At 44.8% G+C, this 17,779-nt stretch overlaps 1 protein-coding gene across 6 annotated transcripts in view; it reads left to right on the forward strand.

The window, feature by feature from the left end:
- The window catches only part of IL15RA (interleukin 15 receptor subunit alpha), a 529,028-nt gene extending 519,285 nt beyond the window's left edge, over nucleotides 1–9,743 (forward strand). For all 6 annotated transcript variants that reach the window (XM_085653561.1, XM_085653558.1, XM_085653562.1 and 3 more), the window contains one exon: nucleotides 1,874–9,743. In XM_085653561.1, coding sequence (XP_085509687.1) covers nucleotides 1,874–2,027 — 154 coding nt within the window. In that variant the 3' untranslated portion in view covers nucleotides 2,028–9,743. The remainder of the gene's footprint in view (nucleotides 1–1,873) is intronic.
- The last annotated feature ends 8,036 nt before the right edge of the window (nucleotides 9,744–17,779 follow it).

Genomic DNA, 17,779 nt, shown 5'->3' on the forward strand with positions numbered 1-17,779 from the left:
GGCACATGAGGGGAGGAGACCCATTTATCCTAGGCTGCCTTGTGCAATGTGCTGTACTGTGGATACTAAGTGCTTGCACTGCCAAACGTCAAGTCACCTAGGTGCCAAATAGTAAACTCTGTATCCCTGGCCGCAGTCCTCAATTTGGGAAGTCTCCAGAATGGGATGGTTGTGTACTGTGTGCGCAGCGGTAACTGTTTAGTTGTTTGGTTCCAGTGGTTTACATATAGCTGAATCAGGAGTAGTTTATCACTGCCTAGGTCCAACAGGACAAAAAAGTAGGTCACCCAGGACTGGTGACTTGTTTACACCTTTAAACAAACTGTATCACGCTGCATCCAGGCCTTGAGCAAATCAAACTTTCCATGTCAGACAGTTTGGTCCACCATCATTGTTCCATGTCAACTCTACCTCTCTTCCTGCCCCATATCAAGCGTCTCAACATATTGTCCAACGTTGGAAAAGTCATCTTGGAACATGAACATGTATAAGCATCTTCACAACACAGTCATCTTAGTCAGGGCTATTTTCCCATTAAAGGCAAGAGTAACTATACCCAACAATCAATAATTGTTGATTCTGCCCAAATGCAGAGTTTGTGATCCTGATTCATCGAGTAGTAAGTGCTATACCTTAATGGTATGCGCTGGCCAGAAGTTTAAGATCTGCACAGGCAAAACTTCTGCACACACCCAGGTATGAGGAAGCCCGCTGGGGTGGAAAAGTTTCCTGGTGGGAGCAGTGAAGATCTGGAACCAGCTGCCCACCGCCATAAAGAGCAGGCCGTCACTTTTGGCCTTTAACAACTGATCCTTCCTGTGTAACCCGCCTGCACCGCTTAGATTTTCCGCTTCTAGCGCCAAGACGCCCTCGGGCATTCGTTGTGCTTTACAAATTTGCCAATCAAATCTATTCAAGTGCTACAGTTCAGTACTATACATTTCTCAGATAAAGGAACTACGTTCACTAACTCAAAAGAAGAACTGGCAATGACAGAAATTGCATGCTTTTCCTCAAAAATTTAGTGGGAGTGTTTACTCATCAGGCCTTCATAAAATGTAAAAAAAAAAAAAATGATTAGTTAAATCCATAACGTTCCTGCACAAGAATATAGGGAGCCTGCATAAAGTTTCTTCTGCGGGTCTTTCATCCCTCTTTATTTCTAACAGTTCTCCTTAATGCACAAAAATAAGTGAAAGAGAGGCTGCAGTCTTACCTTGTCCTGGGGGGTACAGGAGGAGGCAAGCCTTACTTCAGTGAATTTCGACAAATGCCATTGGTAGGTGTGGAGTATCTCTGCAAGCTCCTTCTTTCAGTGTGTGTATATATGTTGTGAAAAGTTCAGTTAAGGATACTTATTAAATGAGTCTTGAATTCAGAGAGGTCCGGTGCTCCTTCCATCTGTTTTCCCTGGTGTTGGATCACCGGATCGATTTAACCCTGCGGTAATTCCACCCTCTAAAAGCACACGAGGGTTTGGCTGCGGCACCAGCTAAGCTACATTACGGATTTTTTTCTTGGTGGGCGGAGGATATAATGGCAGAATTTACCTTTCCGTTCTAACGCCCCGCCCCCACCACCAACACAACAGGTGGTAAATGTGTATGTTACTGCTAATTCCTTGTGGTTACCAACCAGTAAATCCGGTTCCATATAGTAATCCCTCACCCCAAGGAACTCAATTTGTAATTGCATGGTATTGGCATGGATTTATCACCCGGTAAAGCTGTATTCACATTTCCTGTACCGCCACTTCTGTGCATCTCGGAATCAGGGCCCTAGTGCGCCTTTTTGGGCTTACTCTTAAAAATTGCTGCACTGGTATTTTGTCAGTATACATTGTGACTTTAAGGTTCAAATTATTGTCTTTCAGAAGGCAGCAGCGGCAGCATGCATCGAGAACCAGTACCGAGGCCTCTTCCATTCCAATGATGAGTCCTACTCGCGCTGCCGCCGAGGAGAGGCCGGATAGCAACGTCACAGAGGAAGTGGAACAAACTACAGAAGTAGCGGAAGAGGGAACGTAAGGCCTCCCCCGCCGTGCTACTCGGACTGCTTCCGAAGTTATTGCATAGGTGGACTCTTCTGTGCCATGGGCACAGCACCTTAATGTTGTTAAAGAAATCATCCTTCTCGCACTGAGTACCGAGCCTAACAGTTTCTACGGTAAAGAGAAAGCCATGTTTGTTTCCACACCAGGGTTCTGTCCTTTTTTATACTCTTTACAACATTCGAAAGGCGTGTGGATGCTTCCGGCTCTGGTGAGGAAACGGAGGAAGCTCTTCCAGCGCACCCAGCTGCGCTTCATCAAATGTGAAAGAAATGTCATATTTCGTCCTCAAATTTAGTGTGGGTGTCTTTTAGAAGGCCCGGATTGACTGAATGAGTGATGGATGCAAGCACCAGGTTTAAGGAATGGATTTTAGCTTAAGTACATCCTAATTCTGCTCCTGCATATTTCATAGTACCACTAATGGAACGAAATTATATTTTTTATATGAAAGCAATGACGCGAGAAGATGCAACACATTCCCTATGCATCAAAGTTTCAATATGTGCATAGATAGATTTAATCTAAAAAGTCATTCGTTTCAACATCCATTAGACAGATTTAGTTCACTTCAATTCTCCTGAAATACAAACATCATAATTTTAATGCAAGAAGACTAAAAGAAAAAGACAGGCATTGGCAAAACCGAAAAGTCTCGCCTGTACAAGAGCCAGTTGCTTGCTAATATGTTGTACAACAGCATGGCTTAAAGTTAGTGAGGTATAGGAGAGTGGAGTGGCATAGTGTGGAATGGCGCAAATTTAAGAGGCAGAGAATGTCGTGTACTGGAGTGGCATAGTGTGAAGTAACGTAGAGTGGCATACACTGGAGTGGACTGGTGTAGAGGACATTGGCATAGAGTGGTGCAGAGTATAGTGCCGTAGAGTGCACTGGTACTGAGTGCAGTGGCATTGAATTCATGGGAGCACAGTGCAGCATCGTAGGATGCAGTGTATAGATTAGAGTGGTGCATAGTAGAGTGAAATGGGGCAGAGTGGGGCAGAGTGGCATAGAGCGCAGTGGTGCAAAGTGGAGTGGGGTAGAGCTGAGTGATGCAGAGTAGAGTCGAGTGGCATAGAGTGCAGGGGTGTAGAGTAGCATAGAGTGGTGCAGAGTTGAGTATAGTGCAGTAGAGTGGAGTGGTGCAGAGTACAGTGGGGTACACTTTAGTGGTGGAGAGTGCAGTGGTGTAGAGTACAGTGATGCAAAATAGAGTGCAGTGGTGTACAGTAAAGATGTGTAGAGTGCACTGGTGTAAAGTGCAGTGGTTAAGAGTAGAGTGGCATAGTGTGCAGTGGCATGGAGTAGATTGTTTCAGAGCAGAGTGAAGTGGCGTAGATGGGAGTGGTGCAGAGTACATTGCAGTTGCATAGAATGACACAGTGTAATGGCATAGAGTAAAATGGTGTAGAGTGCAGAGGCATAGAATGCATTTGTGAAGAGTAGATTAAAGTGGCATAAAGTGGATTGGCATAGAGTGCAAGGGTATTGAGTTGAGTGTACAGCGTAAGTGCATTGGCGTAGAGTGTATCGGCATAGAGTGCAGTGTTGCAGAGTAGCATAGAGTAATGTGGCGTAGAGTGGACTTGTACAGAGTAGTTTGGTGTGGCCTAGACTGTAGTGGTGTAGAGTAGAATGTCGACAAATTGGCGTAGAGTAGAGTGGCGTAGCCTGAAGTGGCATTTAGTGCAGTGCCTTAGAGTGGAGTGGTGTAAAGTGGAGTTGTGCAGAGTAGAGTCAGTGGTGTAGCGTGTGCAGAGTGGAGTGGTGAAGAGTGGAGTATTCTTGGTGAGGTAGCACACTGCGATTACAGACAACATATATTTAATTGAAATGACCATTACATTTGCACAGACATACAGTTTTACTAATAAAACTATACAGTGCACCAATGAAAATGTGTGGAAAATCCATCACCTAGTTTAGTGATTTCTTTTGATCACTTTAAAGTATTTGTTTTCAACATAATTCAGAAATAACAAAAAATGTGTTTTGTGTTCCTAATTCTGATATATTCTAAAATACTTACACAGTTCATTTAAATGTTGTCATGTGCTAGAAAAAAATCTATCCTACCCCCAGAATCTAGCATGATTGGCACATAAATCCTCCCACTTTGAAGTCAGAGAAAGAAAAGTAAACAAGCGCCCTCGGAAGACAGCGCCTGACATTGGACCTCAGTCTTTGAATGCACAGCAAATGTTACGAGATAAGAACAAGATTTACAGGCCTGTTTACAGAAACCGAGGACTCAGAAGGATACTGTAAATAAGGTTTGGGCCACGGGAGGGACGAACTGAACCTGGAGAACCCAAAGCAAATCAAGTCAGCAAATGGAAACAGGGCGGTGCGACCGGTGCCACCGCACCAGGTGCTGACTTCGTGTGGGGGCGCTAATATGATGATTTTAAAAGCACCTGCTGCTTTCCTGGACTCCGGAAATTTTCAGCCACCAATAAAAATGTCTAAATGACTGCAGTGATGAATGCACTTCTTAGAGAGAGAGGGACAGATCGAAGTTTTGTGTAATGGAAGTTTCTACTCATCGTAAGGTAGCGCTGATGGTTACCATGCTTGCTGCAAAGAACGTGCGGCTCACAAAGTGCATATAATTTACTGTAAATAGGTCAGTAGGTTACACTTTTGTCAGAGAGACCATATTGTTGCTAACTCTTTTTGAGTTAAAATCCTAATGAAGAACAGTGAGCAAGTAACTGTTATCAAAGATGCATGCAAACTGCAGGGTATAGGCTAGAGCTTTATGATTTCCCCCCAGTTTTTCATTACCCTAATGTTGTAAAATGGGTTCATTTGGGTAGAAATCAATTATTATTAAATAGAACCCCCCCCCCCCCCCATCCATGGTGCTAGGTTTTAAATCTAAGTTTTTGATTCTCCTGACCAAGCACTCTTAAACTATCCTGCCTACCTATATGGATGACATGTGACTCCTACACCTTCTTGTCCTCTCTCTTATGTAACATTTCTTATGCACTGATTTACACACTTATGATTGATTGTCTCTATGTAATCTGTGTGATGTAAAGTGTTCTGACACCTTACACTGATAGGAGCGGCGCTATAAAATGAATTAAATGCACCTGAGACTGGTTACGGAGACTTGAGGGGCACTGTGAAAGGATAGTTATGAAGAATCCGCAGTGGAGGTGGTCATTGGGGGCGCCGACAAGCATTGTCACACTGGGCGCCACGAGCACTAAAGCCGGCCCTGAATGGAAATCAAGATAATGTGAGTTACAAACCACAAAGAAAATGGCAAGCAGCAGGCTATTGCATTCCCAGATCAACTTTCTGAAACTCCCAAGGATGTGTTTAGCAAAACAGAAAGCTTTGCTGTCGGGTAGGCTGTGGCTTAAAACTGTTTGCACTAGATATAGTCTGAGTGCAATTATTAAAATCTATATTTTTAAAGCACTTTTTATCTAAACCTTTCTGTGCTTTTTTTTGCCTATGTTATACTGTGTGTAATGTAAGTTTACAATTGTGACTTATTTATTCCCAGTACTTTCTGCGACAGGCTGGGGCCATGTAGCACTAAACATACACAAGTAACTCTTCCTAACAGCACCAGTGAGGATTCAGATCTCTTGCTGTCTGGTTACACATACACAGACATCAGTAGTGATCACATCAACCAATTGAGGCTATATATATATATATATATATATAGATATATAGCTTGAAATTGTGCATTTCTCACTGATTAGTTTAACTTGCATTTTTTTTTCCATTTAAGGTGCACGATACCTGTCGATGAAAGATCAACAAAATAGTTTACAAATATTTTATTATTTTAGCCATGCCTTGTACTCCACCCTCACACACTAGCCCCGCCCCCACTGCGCTCAGTGTCACAGTTCCCTTACTTACTTTAATGCACTTCGACCGCTGCATGGGAGACAGGAAAATAAACTGAAATACAGCTCAGTTTTTTCACAGACATGAAACAAATTCTGCCCCTTACTGACAATGCAATCCCACAAGTGACATTAAACTACACTGCCGCCTGCTAACAGTGCAATCTCAAGGGAGACATCAAAATACCTCACCCACAGTTTAATCTTATGGCAGATATGAAAAATGCTATGACAGAATTATGATACAAACCTATAGAATGCATTAAAATACACTGACTTACAGTTCAGACTTATGGCAGACATTAAATAAATGCTGCCACAGACTTACAATGCAATACCATGGGAGACATGAAGATACAGTGACATACAGTGCAAGCCTATGGGACTCTCAGACAAATGCTGCCACTGATTTACAATGCAATCCTACGGGAGACGTGAAGCTATAATGCTACTGACTCACATTGCCATATAACGTGACACATGAACACAGTCAGCAACTGATGTATAATACCATAAAATATTCTAACAATGGAGAATATGGAAATACAATACCAGTGACTTACAGTGCAATCGTAGCTCAGAAATGAAAGTATTGAATTGAATTGAATTGAAAGGGCATTTGTAAAGCGCATGGCTACCCTAGAGCAGTACACTGCCACTATCCCATTATGCAATTAAACGGGAGACTTGAACATACACTACCGCTGTCTTATATTGAGACATTAAAGTACACCGCCAGTCTTATAATGAGACATGAAAATACAATCCCATTGTTTTATAATGAGATATGAAAATAAAATGCCACTGACTTACTGCGCAATCGTACTTCGGAAATGAAAGTACACTGCCACTATCTCATGATGCAATTATATGGGAGACATGAAAATACACTGCCAGTGTCCTATACTGAGACATTAAAATACACTGCTACTGTCTTATAATGAGACATGAAAATACGCTGCTACTGTCTTATAATGAGACACAAACATACACTGCCAGTGACTTACAGTGCAATTGCACTTCAGAAATGACTGTACACTGTCACGCTCTTATCATGCAGTTCTATGGGAGACATGAAAATACACTACCACTGTCTTATAATGAGACATTAAAATACACTTCCACTGTCTTATGAGACACGAAAATACACAGCCAGTGACTTACAGTGCAATCGCGCTTCAGAAATGACTGTACACGGTCACAATCTTATCATGCAGTTCTATGCGAGACATGAAAATACACTACCACTGTCTCATAATGAGACATTGAAATACACTTCCAGAGTCTTATAATGACATGAAAAAACAATGCAATTGTTTTATAATGAGACACGAAAATACACTCCCAGTGACTTACTGTGCAATCGTACTTCAGAAATGAAAGTACACAGCCACTGTCTCATGACGCAATTATATGGGAGACATGAAAATACACTACCAGTGTCTTATAACAAGAAATTAAAATAATCTACCACTGTCTTACAATGAGACTTTAAAATACACGGCCAATGTCCTATAATGAGACATGAACATACGCGGCTACTGTCTTATAATGAGACATTAAAATACACTTCTATTGTCTTATAAAACACGAAAATACACTGCCGGTGACAGTGATATAGCACTTCAGAAAGCAAAGTATGCTGCTGCTATCTTATGATGCAGTTTTATGGGAGACATGAATATACACTGCCACTGACTTTTAATGAGAGCTTAAAATACACCACCACTGAGACCAGTGGTGGTCAGTACGGATCTGGGGTGGTGGAGTGGGGGGCGACAACGTAAGGAGGCATAATTAAAAAAAAAACAAAAAAACACTTACCTCCTTGCCGCTCTGTCCCAAGTTGTCTCTCCGCCGCCGAACAGGAAGTATCCAGGCTCCAATAAACCAATCACAATGCTGCAATGCAGCGCTGTGATTGGCCTGAGCGCCGTGGTTCGGCTCTCAGACATAGCCTGGGCATGTTCTCCATGCAGGCTGTAATGCAGCCTGCATGAAGAACATGCTAAAGTGCGCATGACTGTTTGGCCGGCTCAAGAGGGCCAGTCAAAGCATTATATGCACTTTAGTGTGCCCACCACTCTTCCCCTGCTCTCTCAGCAGAGCAGCTCCGCCCTTGTGCTGCCGCAGCAGGGAAGAATGAAATGATAATAACATCACGGTATTATCGTTTTATTGTTCCTTTCTTTTACTGCTGCACAGCAGCAGTGGGGCGACGCTCCTCTGCCTTAGCGGAGGAGCCGCCACTGACTGAGACATGAAAATACACTGCCAGTGACTTACAGTACAATCGTACTTCAGAAATTAAAGTACACTGCCACTTATTTTATGATGCAGTTTTATGGGAAACATGAAAATACACTGCTGCTGATTTACAATGCAGACCCCTGGGAGTCATAAAAATACACTTACATTTCTGTCTAATGTCCAGCACCTTGACACTCAGTCGGGTAACAATACATTCATAAATAATGTGTGCATTTAATGAACAATGTGTTCCTGTAGGGGACACAAATATACACTGCTGATGCCTGCTAGTGTCACGTAATGTACCACATGGAAATATTCACCCACTGACTTACAGTGCAATGGCGTGGGAAGCATGCCTACATGCTGCCACTGACGAACACTACACTGCGATGGACGATGACGTTGAATTCCACAGGAGACATGAAAAAACATTGCCTCTGACAAATAATACACTTCTCGGGGAAACTTGTCTGTGAGGCTAGAGGCTGTACAGGGCGATGCTTGTGTGCAGCGCCGGCTGTAGGGTGGAGTGACCGGTGTGGCCCCACTGTGCGCTGACCTGGAAGGGGAGTGGGGGCACTGACCTCAGGGGGGCGGTGTGTTAAGCAATAACTTGTGATTTAAAAGCACCTGCTGCAGAGTTCCTTGAGCTTTAAGCTTTCAGGCAGCAATAAAAATGTCAAGATAATTCTTGTGATTAATCTTTCTGCTAGAGCAGATCTTTATATATTGTGGATAGCTTATTGGATTAGTAAAGCCATCCTTTACCAGCACTTTAAAACAAATGAAATGTGTATGGAGAGATGAGGGGCACTTTTTCCTGGTGGTAGGGAGGGAATCCGAGGAAGAGGTCATGGGGGGGCACCAAAGGGGGGGGGGGGGAGAGAGCGAGAGAGCTGACTAAAGATTGTGCAAGGAAGGAGATCCCTCATATTTGTGGCCCCGCCCTCACTCGTTAGTAACAATAGCCCGGTCATCCTCCTCTCCTTTACTAATGTGATGTGTACACCAGCAGCTGTGTTTGTGTGGCTGCCGTTTCCATGGTAACCAGGCAGTGATGGTACGGAGATGGACCAGCAGCAGGTCACTCAGTATTTCCCCGAGCTCAGTGCAGCCCTCACTCTTTCAGACCAAATTAAGTCTTTCAAATGTGACATAATTCAGCATTTGCTTTCCAGCTTCTCCCAACAATTATCACTCTTCTAGGCGTAATGTAGCTAATTTAATTGTTGGCCAATATTTTCTCCAAAGGATTTTTTTGCTGTATCAAATTTAACTGAGGCCCAATTTTCTGCACATTGTAAGTCTTTTTTGAAATGTCTTTGCATTATCCCGAGCCCAATCATGTAAACGTTTTTTCTGATAATATTCTTGAGTCTGGACTTTCCGTAAACCATTTGTGTACATTAGGTTTCAATAAAAATCATTCCCGAATATGCATTTAAAAATGAAAGATACCTGTTGGAAAGTCCCTTCTGTTACGAATTCCATATTTTGTAAGCTTTGTTTCAAAATTGTAAACCTGTGAATTTTCGAGTCTAATAAATTAAAATCTGCCAAAATGTATCTCACTTTCAGTAGTTCATGCATGCCAAATAATGTTCATTCCTGCGAATGTCCACTTTTTTCCCCCAATTAAACATTCTGTCAGCATTTTTGAAGCTCAAGTTGTTCCCCAACAAAATATATTTACATGCATTTAAATGTATTACCTGAACAAACTGTTTCTCTTGAACTAACTATGTCTAATGAATCAAAGCCTCCCTTACACTGACTTTCAAAATAAACCCAATTAGGCATACACACTGAACTGCTGGAGTCTGAAGGCCTGGTGATATTTTTCAAAGCAGGGCTATCCACGCCCCCTTCAGCAAGTTGCTCTATGCATTCTTTTTAATACTATTTTTGGTGTTATTGTCTTGACCAAACAGAAATGATGTAAAGATGTATTTGTTTATATTCTGAAACTGAACATGTTTTTTGTCAGATTGTTTAAGATATACAAAATTGTATGGAATGATTTCTCTCACCACCTTCTCGCCCTTTGAGACCGTCAAATGAATCACTTCTGAATATCCCCCTTCATGATAAGCTCATTACAGGGACAACGCTTTTTCTGTTGCCATTACCAAGCTTTTGAACCCCAACCCACTCCAACACCACGCCCAACTTTCCTTTGCCATTTTTAGGAAGGATTGGAAAAATGGGTTTTCAATCAATAATTCATTTGATGGGTTTCTGGGTTCATGGCAAGCAAGTGATTTGCTCCAATTAAATGGTTAATTTCCGTTAGAGTGCGCCATCTTCCTCTCAGCTCTCAAGAGAATGAAAGTGAGCTTATGTTCCTGGACTCTGGGCAGCGCACTGGCGACCCCTGCTGGGGCAGAGACAGTATGACATGTAGTGCAGGTGGTTCCAGCTGTGGCTCAGATAGCTTGTTTCCAGATTTATGTTTCTAGTACTACACAGGTGTGAATGAGGCACGGCTCAGGGCTGTCCTAGACGGAGCTTGTTCTAGAGAGGTAAGAGGACCAGCCTGCGCAAGGCAGCCCATCCATCCAGGTCAGACAATATTTCCTACACATACCTTGGGGATGTCTGGTATTGTCGCGGGATATTACTGCTGTTCTCTTGGGGGATGTTGTGAGTGATGTTTTCCCTTGTAAGCTCTTAGTTGGGTAGGAAATGATTATATATATAGTGGCACCTGGCAAAAGGCACCCAGAAACCCGATGCAAATCAGAATATTCCAGTGAATGCCTGCAACTAGGCGGTCTGACAATGCCATCCGGTGAAGATGACTCCTCTTGGCTAAATAAAATAGGTCTGGATTCAGTCAAGCTCCTGAGAAGAGTTCTCATAAGTCATATGCAGGAGTGAGTATCAAAACACTCCTTCCGTAACAAAATGGCAGCAGGTCTTCTGCAGTGAATATTCTACCAGTATGCCAAATAGCATGCCTTCATTTTGAGTACAGCCATGGCACAAATCGTGTTAACACCTGCCACCTATCATAGCCATGGTGTTCATTACATTGATGTCAGTGCTATCATGTGCCAGGTATCCCCATCACTCGAGTCAATGCTACCACATGCCAGTCAATGAATCAATGTGAGCGTTTATAATGTGCAAACTTATTCTTCACATGCCAGTTAAAGCCATTATGTACTTTCAACCATTTTAACGTTTAATAAAAAATATTGACCTTGATCCACTGTGTCGCTTTCAAAACTATCGTTATGGTTTTGAAGAACAAGTTACTTACCTTCGGTAACACCTTATCTGGCATAGACTTTATCTAGTTGCATATTCCTTACCTTAGAATTATCGCCAGGTATGAGGCTGAACGGATATTTTTCGTGAGCAGTACTCCATCGCAGTGGTAGGTGTCATCGTTCGGCTCGCGTGGTGGCAGTGTTCGTGCTATTAGTGATGTGCACAATACCTATATAGGCGCCACCCCAGTGTGCTGATATCAGTTTCATTTCGCAACTTTCCATGCCGGGAGTGTGAAGCCACGAAGAACACTGACCATTGGTGTGGAAAACGAGGGCCCTGAAAGGGGGGAAAATCCTGTCCTTAGGAATCTGTTCGCAGAGCGGGGAGAATGGATGGGTCGGCAAGGAATCTGCGGCTTGGTAGACACTCTACCAGATAAGTTGTTACCGAAGGTAAGTAACTTGTTCATCGGTTAAAGACTTCTAGCCGCAGATTCCTTCCCTTAGAGTAGATACCCAATCAATACCTCCCTGGAGGTGGTTCTGCAATACTGATTCAAGCTAGAAAGTTCTGTAGGATCAAAGGAGCAAAGTGCCCATTTAACGGACTTGACTGTCCAGGCAGAAATGCTTTGCGAATGTCTGTAGAGAAGCCCAAGTTGCTGCCTGGCAGAAATCCACGACCGGAACTCGCATGCTAATGCATTGGTCACAATCTTAGCTTTGGTGGAAAGAGCACGCAAACCCTCAAGAAGTTGCTTCTTGGCCAATGTGTTGAAGATCTTATGCAGAGCACAATCCATCCGGAGATGGTCCACTTCTGCACAACCATCCCCTCTCGTGGGGTCAAGGTAGAACGCCAATGCTCTTTTTGGGTTTAGCTGGTGAAGTCACTCCTCTTGCTTAGAGGGATGTGAGAGAGCGTCATAGATAGGCAGGGTGATGATGGACTGGCCTTCATGTAAAGGAGTGACATCTTTCGGCAGAAATGAAGGTCTAGTGCGAAGAACCAGCTTGTCTGGGTAGAAGTTCAAGTAAGGACGCTTGGATGACAAAGCTTGAAGCTCACTGTCCCTCCTGGCAGATGTTATCGCCATGAGGAAGGCCGTCTTGATGGTAAGGAGCCTGAGAGGATAATTGTGCAAAGGGAGCTCACATTAGACAAGTCAAGACCAGATTAAGGGCCCACTGAGGCAGGGTGAAGGTGGAAACGTTTTGCAAACCTTTCAAGAACATATGTACAACGGGATTGGAAAAGGGATGGCTGATCAGGTATCTGCAGAAAGGTTGAGATGGCTGAATGATAGCTAGCCCTTTAGGGTGCCCAGACCAGAGCAAAACTGTGTAAGAGAAAGGATCATCAGAAGGACCTGAGAGAGGGCCGCAGAAAGAGGGTTAACCTGTTTAGCTGCACACCACTCAACAAACTTGCCCCAATTGCAGGCGTATACGGACTTGGTGGAGGGATGCCTGGCTGCCAGAATAACAGTGCAGACTTTGGGCAGAAAGTCGAAACCTGTCAACTGCCACCGCTTAATCTCCACGCATGAAGGCAAAGTTTTAATCCCTCCCCTATTGCTGCAACAGAAGATCTTCCCGAAGGGGAGCCTGATCGGAGGACCGATGGCCATGCTCAACAGCTTGGGATACCAAACTCTCAGAGCCCAGTCCGGAGCCACAAGTATAACCTGGGCCAGGTTGGTCCGATCTTCTTGAGAAATCTGGGCAAGAGTGACATGGGCGGAAAGGCGTACAGAAGACCTGAGCTCCACTTGAGACAAAAGGGGTCTCTGGGCGAGACTCGTCTTGGAAACTCCAGCGTGCAGAACTGCTGAAATTGTGTGTTCTCTGCGGTGGCGAACAGATCTAACCAAGGATCTCCCCACTATAGAAAGAGAACTTGCACCACCTCCGTATGGAGACAACATTCCTGATCCACTAGGCATCTTTGGCTGAGTTCGTCTTCTCTGGCGATCAGAGAGCCCGCCAGATGTTGAACCACCAGGGAAATGCCCTGTCAATCTGGCCACGCTCAGAGACGCTGGGCCTCTTGACAAAGGGTCCACAACCCCACCCCGCACTGTTTGTTGCAGCACCACATGGTGATGGTGTTGTCCGTGAACACCTGAACTAGTCTTCCCTTGATGGAGGGTAGAAAGGCTTTCAATGCAGCTGGATCGCCTGGATCTTTAGAAGGTTAAGGTGGAGTCCGGATTCCGACAGAAACCAGAGGCTTCTGATCTCCACCTATCTGAGATGGCAACCCCATGCCAGGAGTGACGCATCGGTCACCACTGCGAGATCTGGTTGGGGAAGGGAGAGGGGTCTGCCGCTGACCCAATCATGGTTTGTTAACCACCACTGTTGATCTTTTTCAGGTCTTTCTGAGATGTGGACCATGTTGGAGAGATTCCCCTGATGCTGCGCCCACAGGAACTTAAGGTTCCATTGAAGATCCTGCATATGACAACGAGCATGTGTTACAAGCAGGATGCAGGAGGCCTAGCAGCCTCAGAATTAGTCTCAATGAAATCCAGGACATAGGCTGAAACATCGGTATCATAGCCTGAATAGACTGGACTAGCTGTTTGAGAGGATAGCCCGAAACTGCGTTGTGTCAAAAACAACTCCAATAAAAGGGAGCGTCTGAGAGTGAGTCAGGTGCGACTTCGGCATGTTGAACCCAACAAATGCAGTAGGTCTGCTGTAGTCTGGAGGTGGGAGACACCAGCCTGCAGTGAGCCTGCCTTCAACAGCCAGCCTTTGAGATAGGGGAAACCTGGCACCCCTGATCTCCTCGGATGATCTGTGACCACTGCCATCACTTTGTTGAACACTGAAGGGGTGCTGGTAAGGCCAAAAGGGAGAACGGTGAACTGCAAGTGCTCATGACCCACCGTGAACTGCAAGTAACGCCTGTGGGCAGGCAGGACAGCAATGTGTAAATATGCATACTTCAAGTTAAATACCCATCCAGTCTCCTAGGTCTAGGGCAGACATGACTTGAGCAAGCATGAGCATTTTGAACTTCTTCTTGAGGAATAAATTGAGAGGGCACAGATCTAGGATAGGATAGCACAAAGGCCTCTGTCCTTGGGGACCAGGAAGTAGCAGGAATAGCACCTATTTCTGGGAAAAACCTACTTCTGGCATCAATACCCTCTCTAGCGGTTCCATGGCCAAGAACGCTATTGCTTCCTAGTGGAGTAAGGAGAGATGGTCCCCTGTCAGCCTGTCGCATGCAGGTGGCATGGGTGGAGGGGTAGTCACGAAGGGGAGGGAGTATCCCCTCTAGACAATTTGGAGTACCCATTGGTCTAATGTTTTTGAACTCCAGTGGGGCAGGTGATGGCAAATCCTTCCTCCCACTGGGTGCCCATAACAGTAAGAGGGCAGACTATAAGGATTTGTAGTCTGCCAAGGGGGTGGTGGACTGGCAAGCGCTTGGGAGCACCTGCGCAACTGAATCCAATAGAGCATGGCAGTAATGACCCAAAAGGCATGCAGTGCCAGGCTGGTGAAAGAAAACATATTCCCTAAGGTGTCCAGCCTCTTGAATTCCCTATCCGGTGGGGTTGTAGTGAATGTGCCACGATTTACATGGGAGGGAGAGGTTTGGACCACCAAGCTCTCCAGGGTTGGGTGTTATGTGATGAAGTTGGGGCCCCCTGGGGAGGGGCAGTGGATGTGGGCAATTGTCCTGTTCTCAGGACAATCTGTGCTGCGCTTGGTCCAAGTCCCAAGCTGTTATGTTGGAAGAAAAGGACGCAAATTTGGCGTGCATACCTTATGTGGTCATAAAGTTATAGGGGCCTAAGCGCACACTACCCCAAATAGCCAAAAAAAAGGCTTAGCACAGGGGGGGGGGAAGGCCTAGCAGCGAAGGGGTTAAAACTGTATTTACTGCATTTACAAAACCATACTGCATTCTTGAAACAAACTGTACCTGCACTATGTGATTCTTAGTTCTAGTAATGAAAATAACAAAGTAACACATTTTTATACAAACAATTGGTCTGGATTCAGTCTTTGAGTGTGTGACATCATTTCTTGTCTGTATGTGTGCAACAAATGATTAACACTACCCTCTGATAAGCCTAACTGCTCAGCCCAGCTACCACTAACTTGAGAGTGAGGTATTATCTACTTTATCCTCTGCTATACCTCTGGAGATCCACTGGACTCTGCACACACTATACCTTACTTGGCATAGTATATACAGAGCCAGCTTCCTACACTAGCCCATAGGAATAGGGCTCAGGCTCTGGAAGGCAGGGCACTGGAGTTGGTGTCTAACAACATCCCTCCTATCCCGTTTGGGGATCAGAATAGGGGCAGCAGCGCCGGGAGCATAGACATCAGGACTGGCACTGGGGAAAGGTCAAGGTGCTACGGCCAGCACCAGTTCGGATCCTTATGTGGATTCAAGGGGACCGAGTAGCGCCTGAGCCGATGGTGTGGAGTCAGTAGGGGACCATACCGAACCCATGGGGCCCGAAGGCGCACAGGTGGGTACAGGCCTCTTGGATATGAGGCGCATGGCTTCATAAAACTCTTGGGAGTTGAGCAGAGGTCGCTCTGGGTCCTGGAAACTTAGGGAAGTGCAGAGCCGACCCAGGTCCTGGCTCAACCACAGAGCAAGGCCTCAAATGGTGACGCTCCCTTGTTTTGTTGGCCGATGGAAGAGGCGAAGTGGAAGACGTCTTTGACTTCCTACTCTTCTTGCAGTGGGATTTACCCAAGTGCCACGATGACTTTGAGTGCAACGAAGATTTTGGGCTCCACGATCCCTGAACCTTCCTCTCAACTGGGATTCAGACTGTTGCGGCATCGCACATCCAGCGACAATGAGCTTGAGGGACCGCTCCCTCAGGCCTTGTGGTGCATGACGTGGCAATCGGCACAGGTCTTTGTGACGTGGTCTTGTTCCAGGCATCAGAGGCATACAAGATGTAGGTCTGTCACCAACATGGACTTGCATTTGCCTTCCTAGTGGACATCCCTGCCATACCAGAAGAACTCCCAAAAAACATCAACAATACGTCAAAAAAGCAGAGTCAAAAAGTGACAGACTGGGTATCTCGCTCAGGATCTGTGCAGGCTAGCGCAGAAAGAAAAGAACCAATGTCAGTGTGTTGGGGTTGCACCGCACACATCACTTTTGGCACAGACAATGCTACGTGGAGCTGAACGACACCACCTACCGGTGCGCAGGGGTACTGCTCACGGAAAATCTACAGATCCAGTCTGATGCCTGGTGATAATTCTACGGTGAGGAATCTGAAGCTAGAAGTATCTATCAGATACAACAGACAGTGTCCCCAAAACATTTAGTGGCGTTTATAGAAGGGGCGGGATGTATCATGCTTTAAGGGAAGGAGTTGCATCTTCAGAGTTAAAGGGAGGTGAGAATGACCTGAGGGTGCAGATGGGTAGAGGGAGGTGAGCATCACTTGAGAATTTAGGGGTGGGTAAAGATAAAGTGAGGTGAAGATCACTGGTTTGACTTGAGGGTTCAGGAGTGGGTAATGGAGGGTGGGGATTACTCGTGGGTTCAGGGGTGGGTAAAGCGGGTTGAGGATGACTTGAGTGTTCTGGGGTGGGTAGAGGAAAAAGGTAGTGAGGGTAACTTGATGGTTCAGGGGTGAATAGAGGTGAAGAGAGATGAGGATGACTTAATGGTTCAGGGGTAGGTAGAGGAAAAGCGAGGTAAGGGTGATTTTAGGGTTTATTGGTGGGGAGGAGTAATGTGAAACAAACCTTTTGAAATCACTGCACATTTAATGATGAATAAAACATCCTCCAAATTATAAAAGAGGTAATCAACAAATAAGTGAATGTAACACAGCAGCAAATGTTAATTCAGAAAAGGGGATACAATCTGCCAGCTGTTTTTGATGACGAGAGTATGTTTATAGCTTCATTATCAATAACTGCAACAGGTGGCTGATATTTTTTTTTCCGAAAACTGCTCACATTCCACAAAGTTTCATTATTGCTAGCAGGTTTCGGTCAGCTCTTCAAAAGCCCAAGCTTCAACTTTTATGGTCTCAAGTTGTATTACAAGCAAAAGAAAAAAAAGTACTGCAATCCCAACTCATGCAGTGTGGAAGAAAACTAATCAATCAGTACTTGGTCCATGCTCCAAACAAGAAAACAAACACACGGAGCCTAAGTGAAGCAGACACCCGCTGACACGCACTTACAGAAGAAGATAAGTCTGACAATGAAGCCAAGTGAAGACAATGAGGCTAGCCAACAATATGTAATTGGGGGCTTAAAGCCCCTTTTTAGAGTTTTTTAGGTATTCTTCATCTTTAAGGGTCCCCATCGAAGTTCACACAACAAAAACGTTCTGTATCAGATAGAGAAGTTAAGTT

Source organism: Triturus cristatus, chromosome 4_1, assembly GCF_964204655.1.
Source record: "Triturus cristatus chromosome 4_1, aTriCri1.1, whole genome shotgun sequence".
Classification (NCBI taxonomy): domain Eukaryota; kingdom Metazoa; phylum Chordata; class Amphibia; order Caudata; family Salamandridae; genus Triturus; species Triturus cristatus.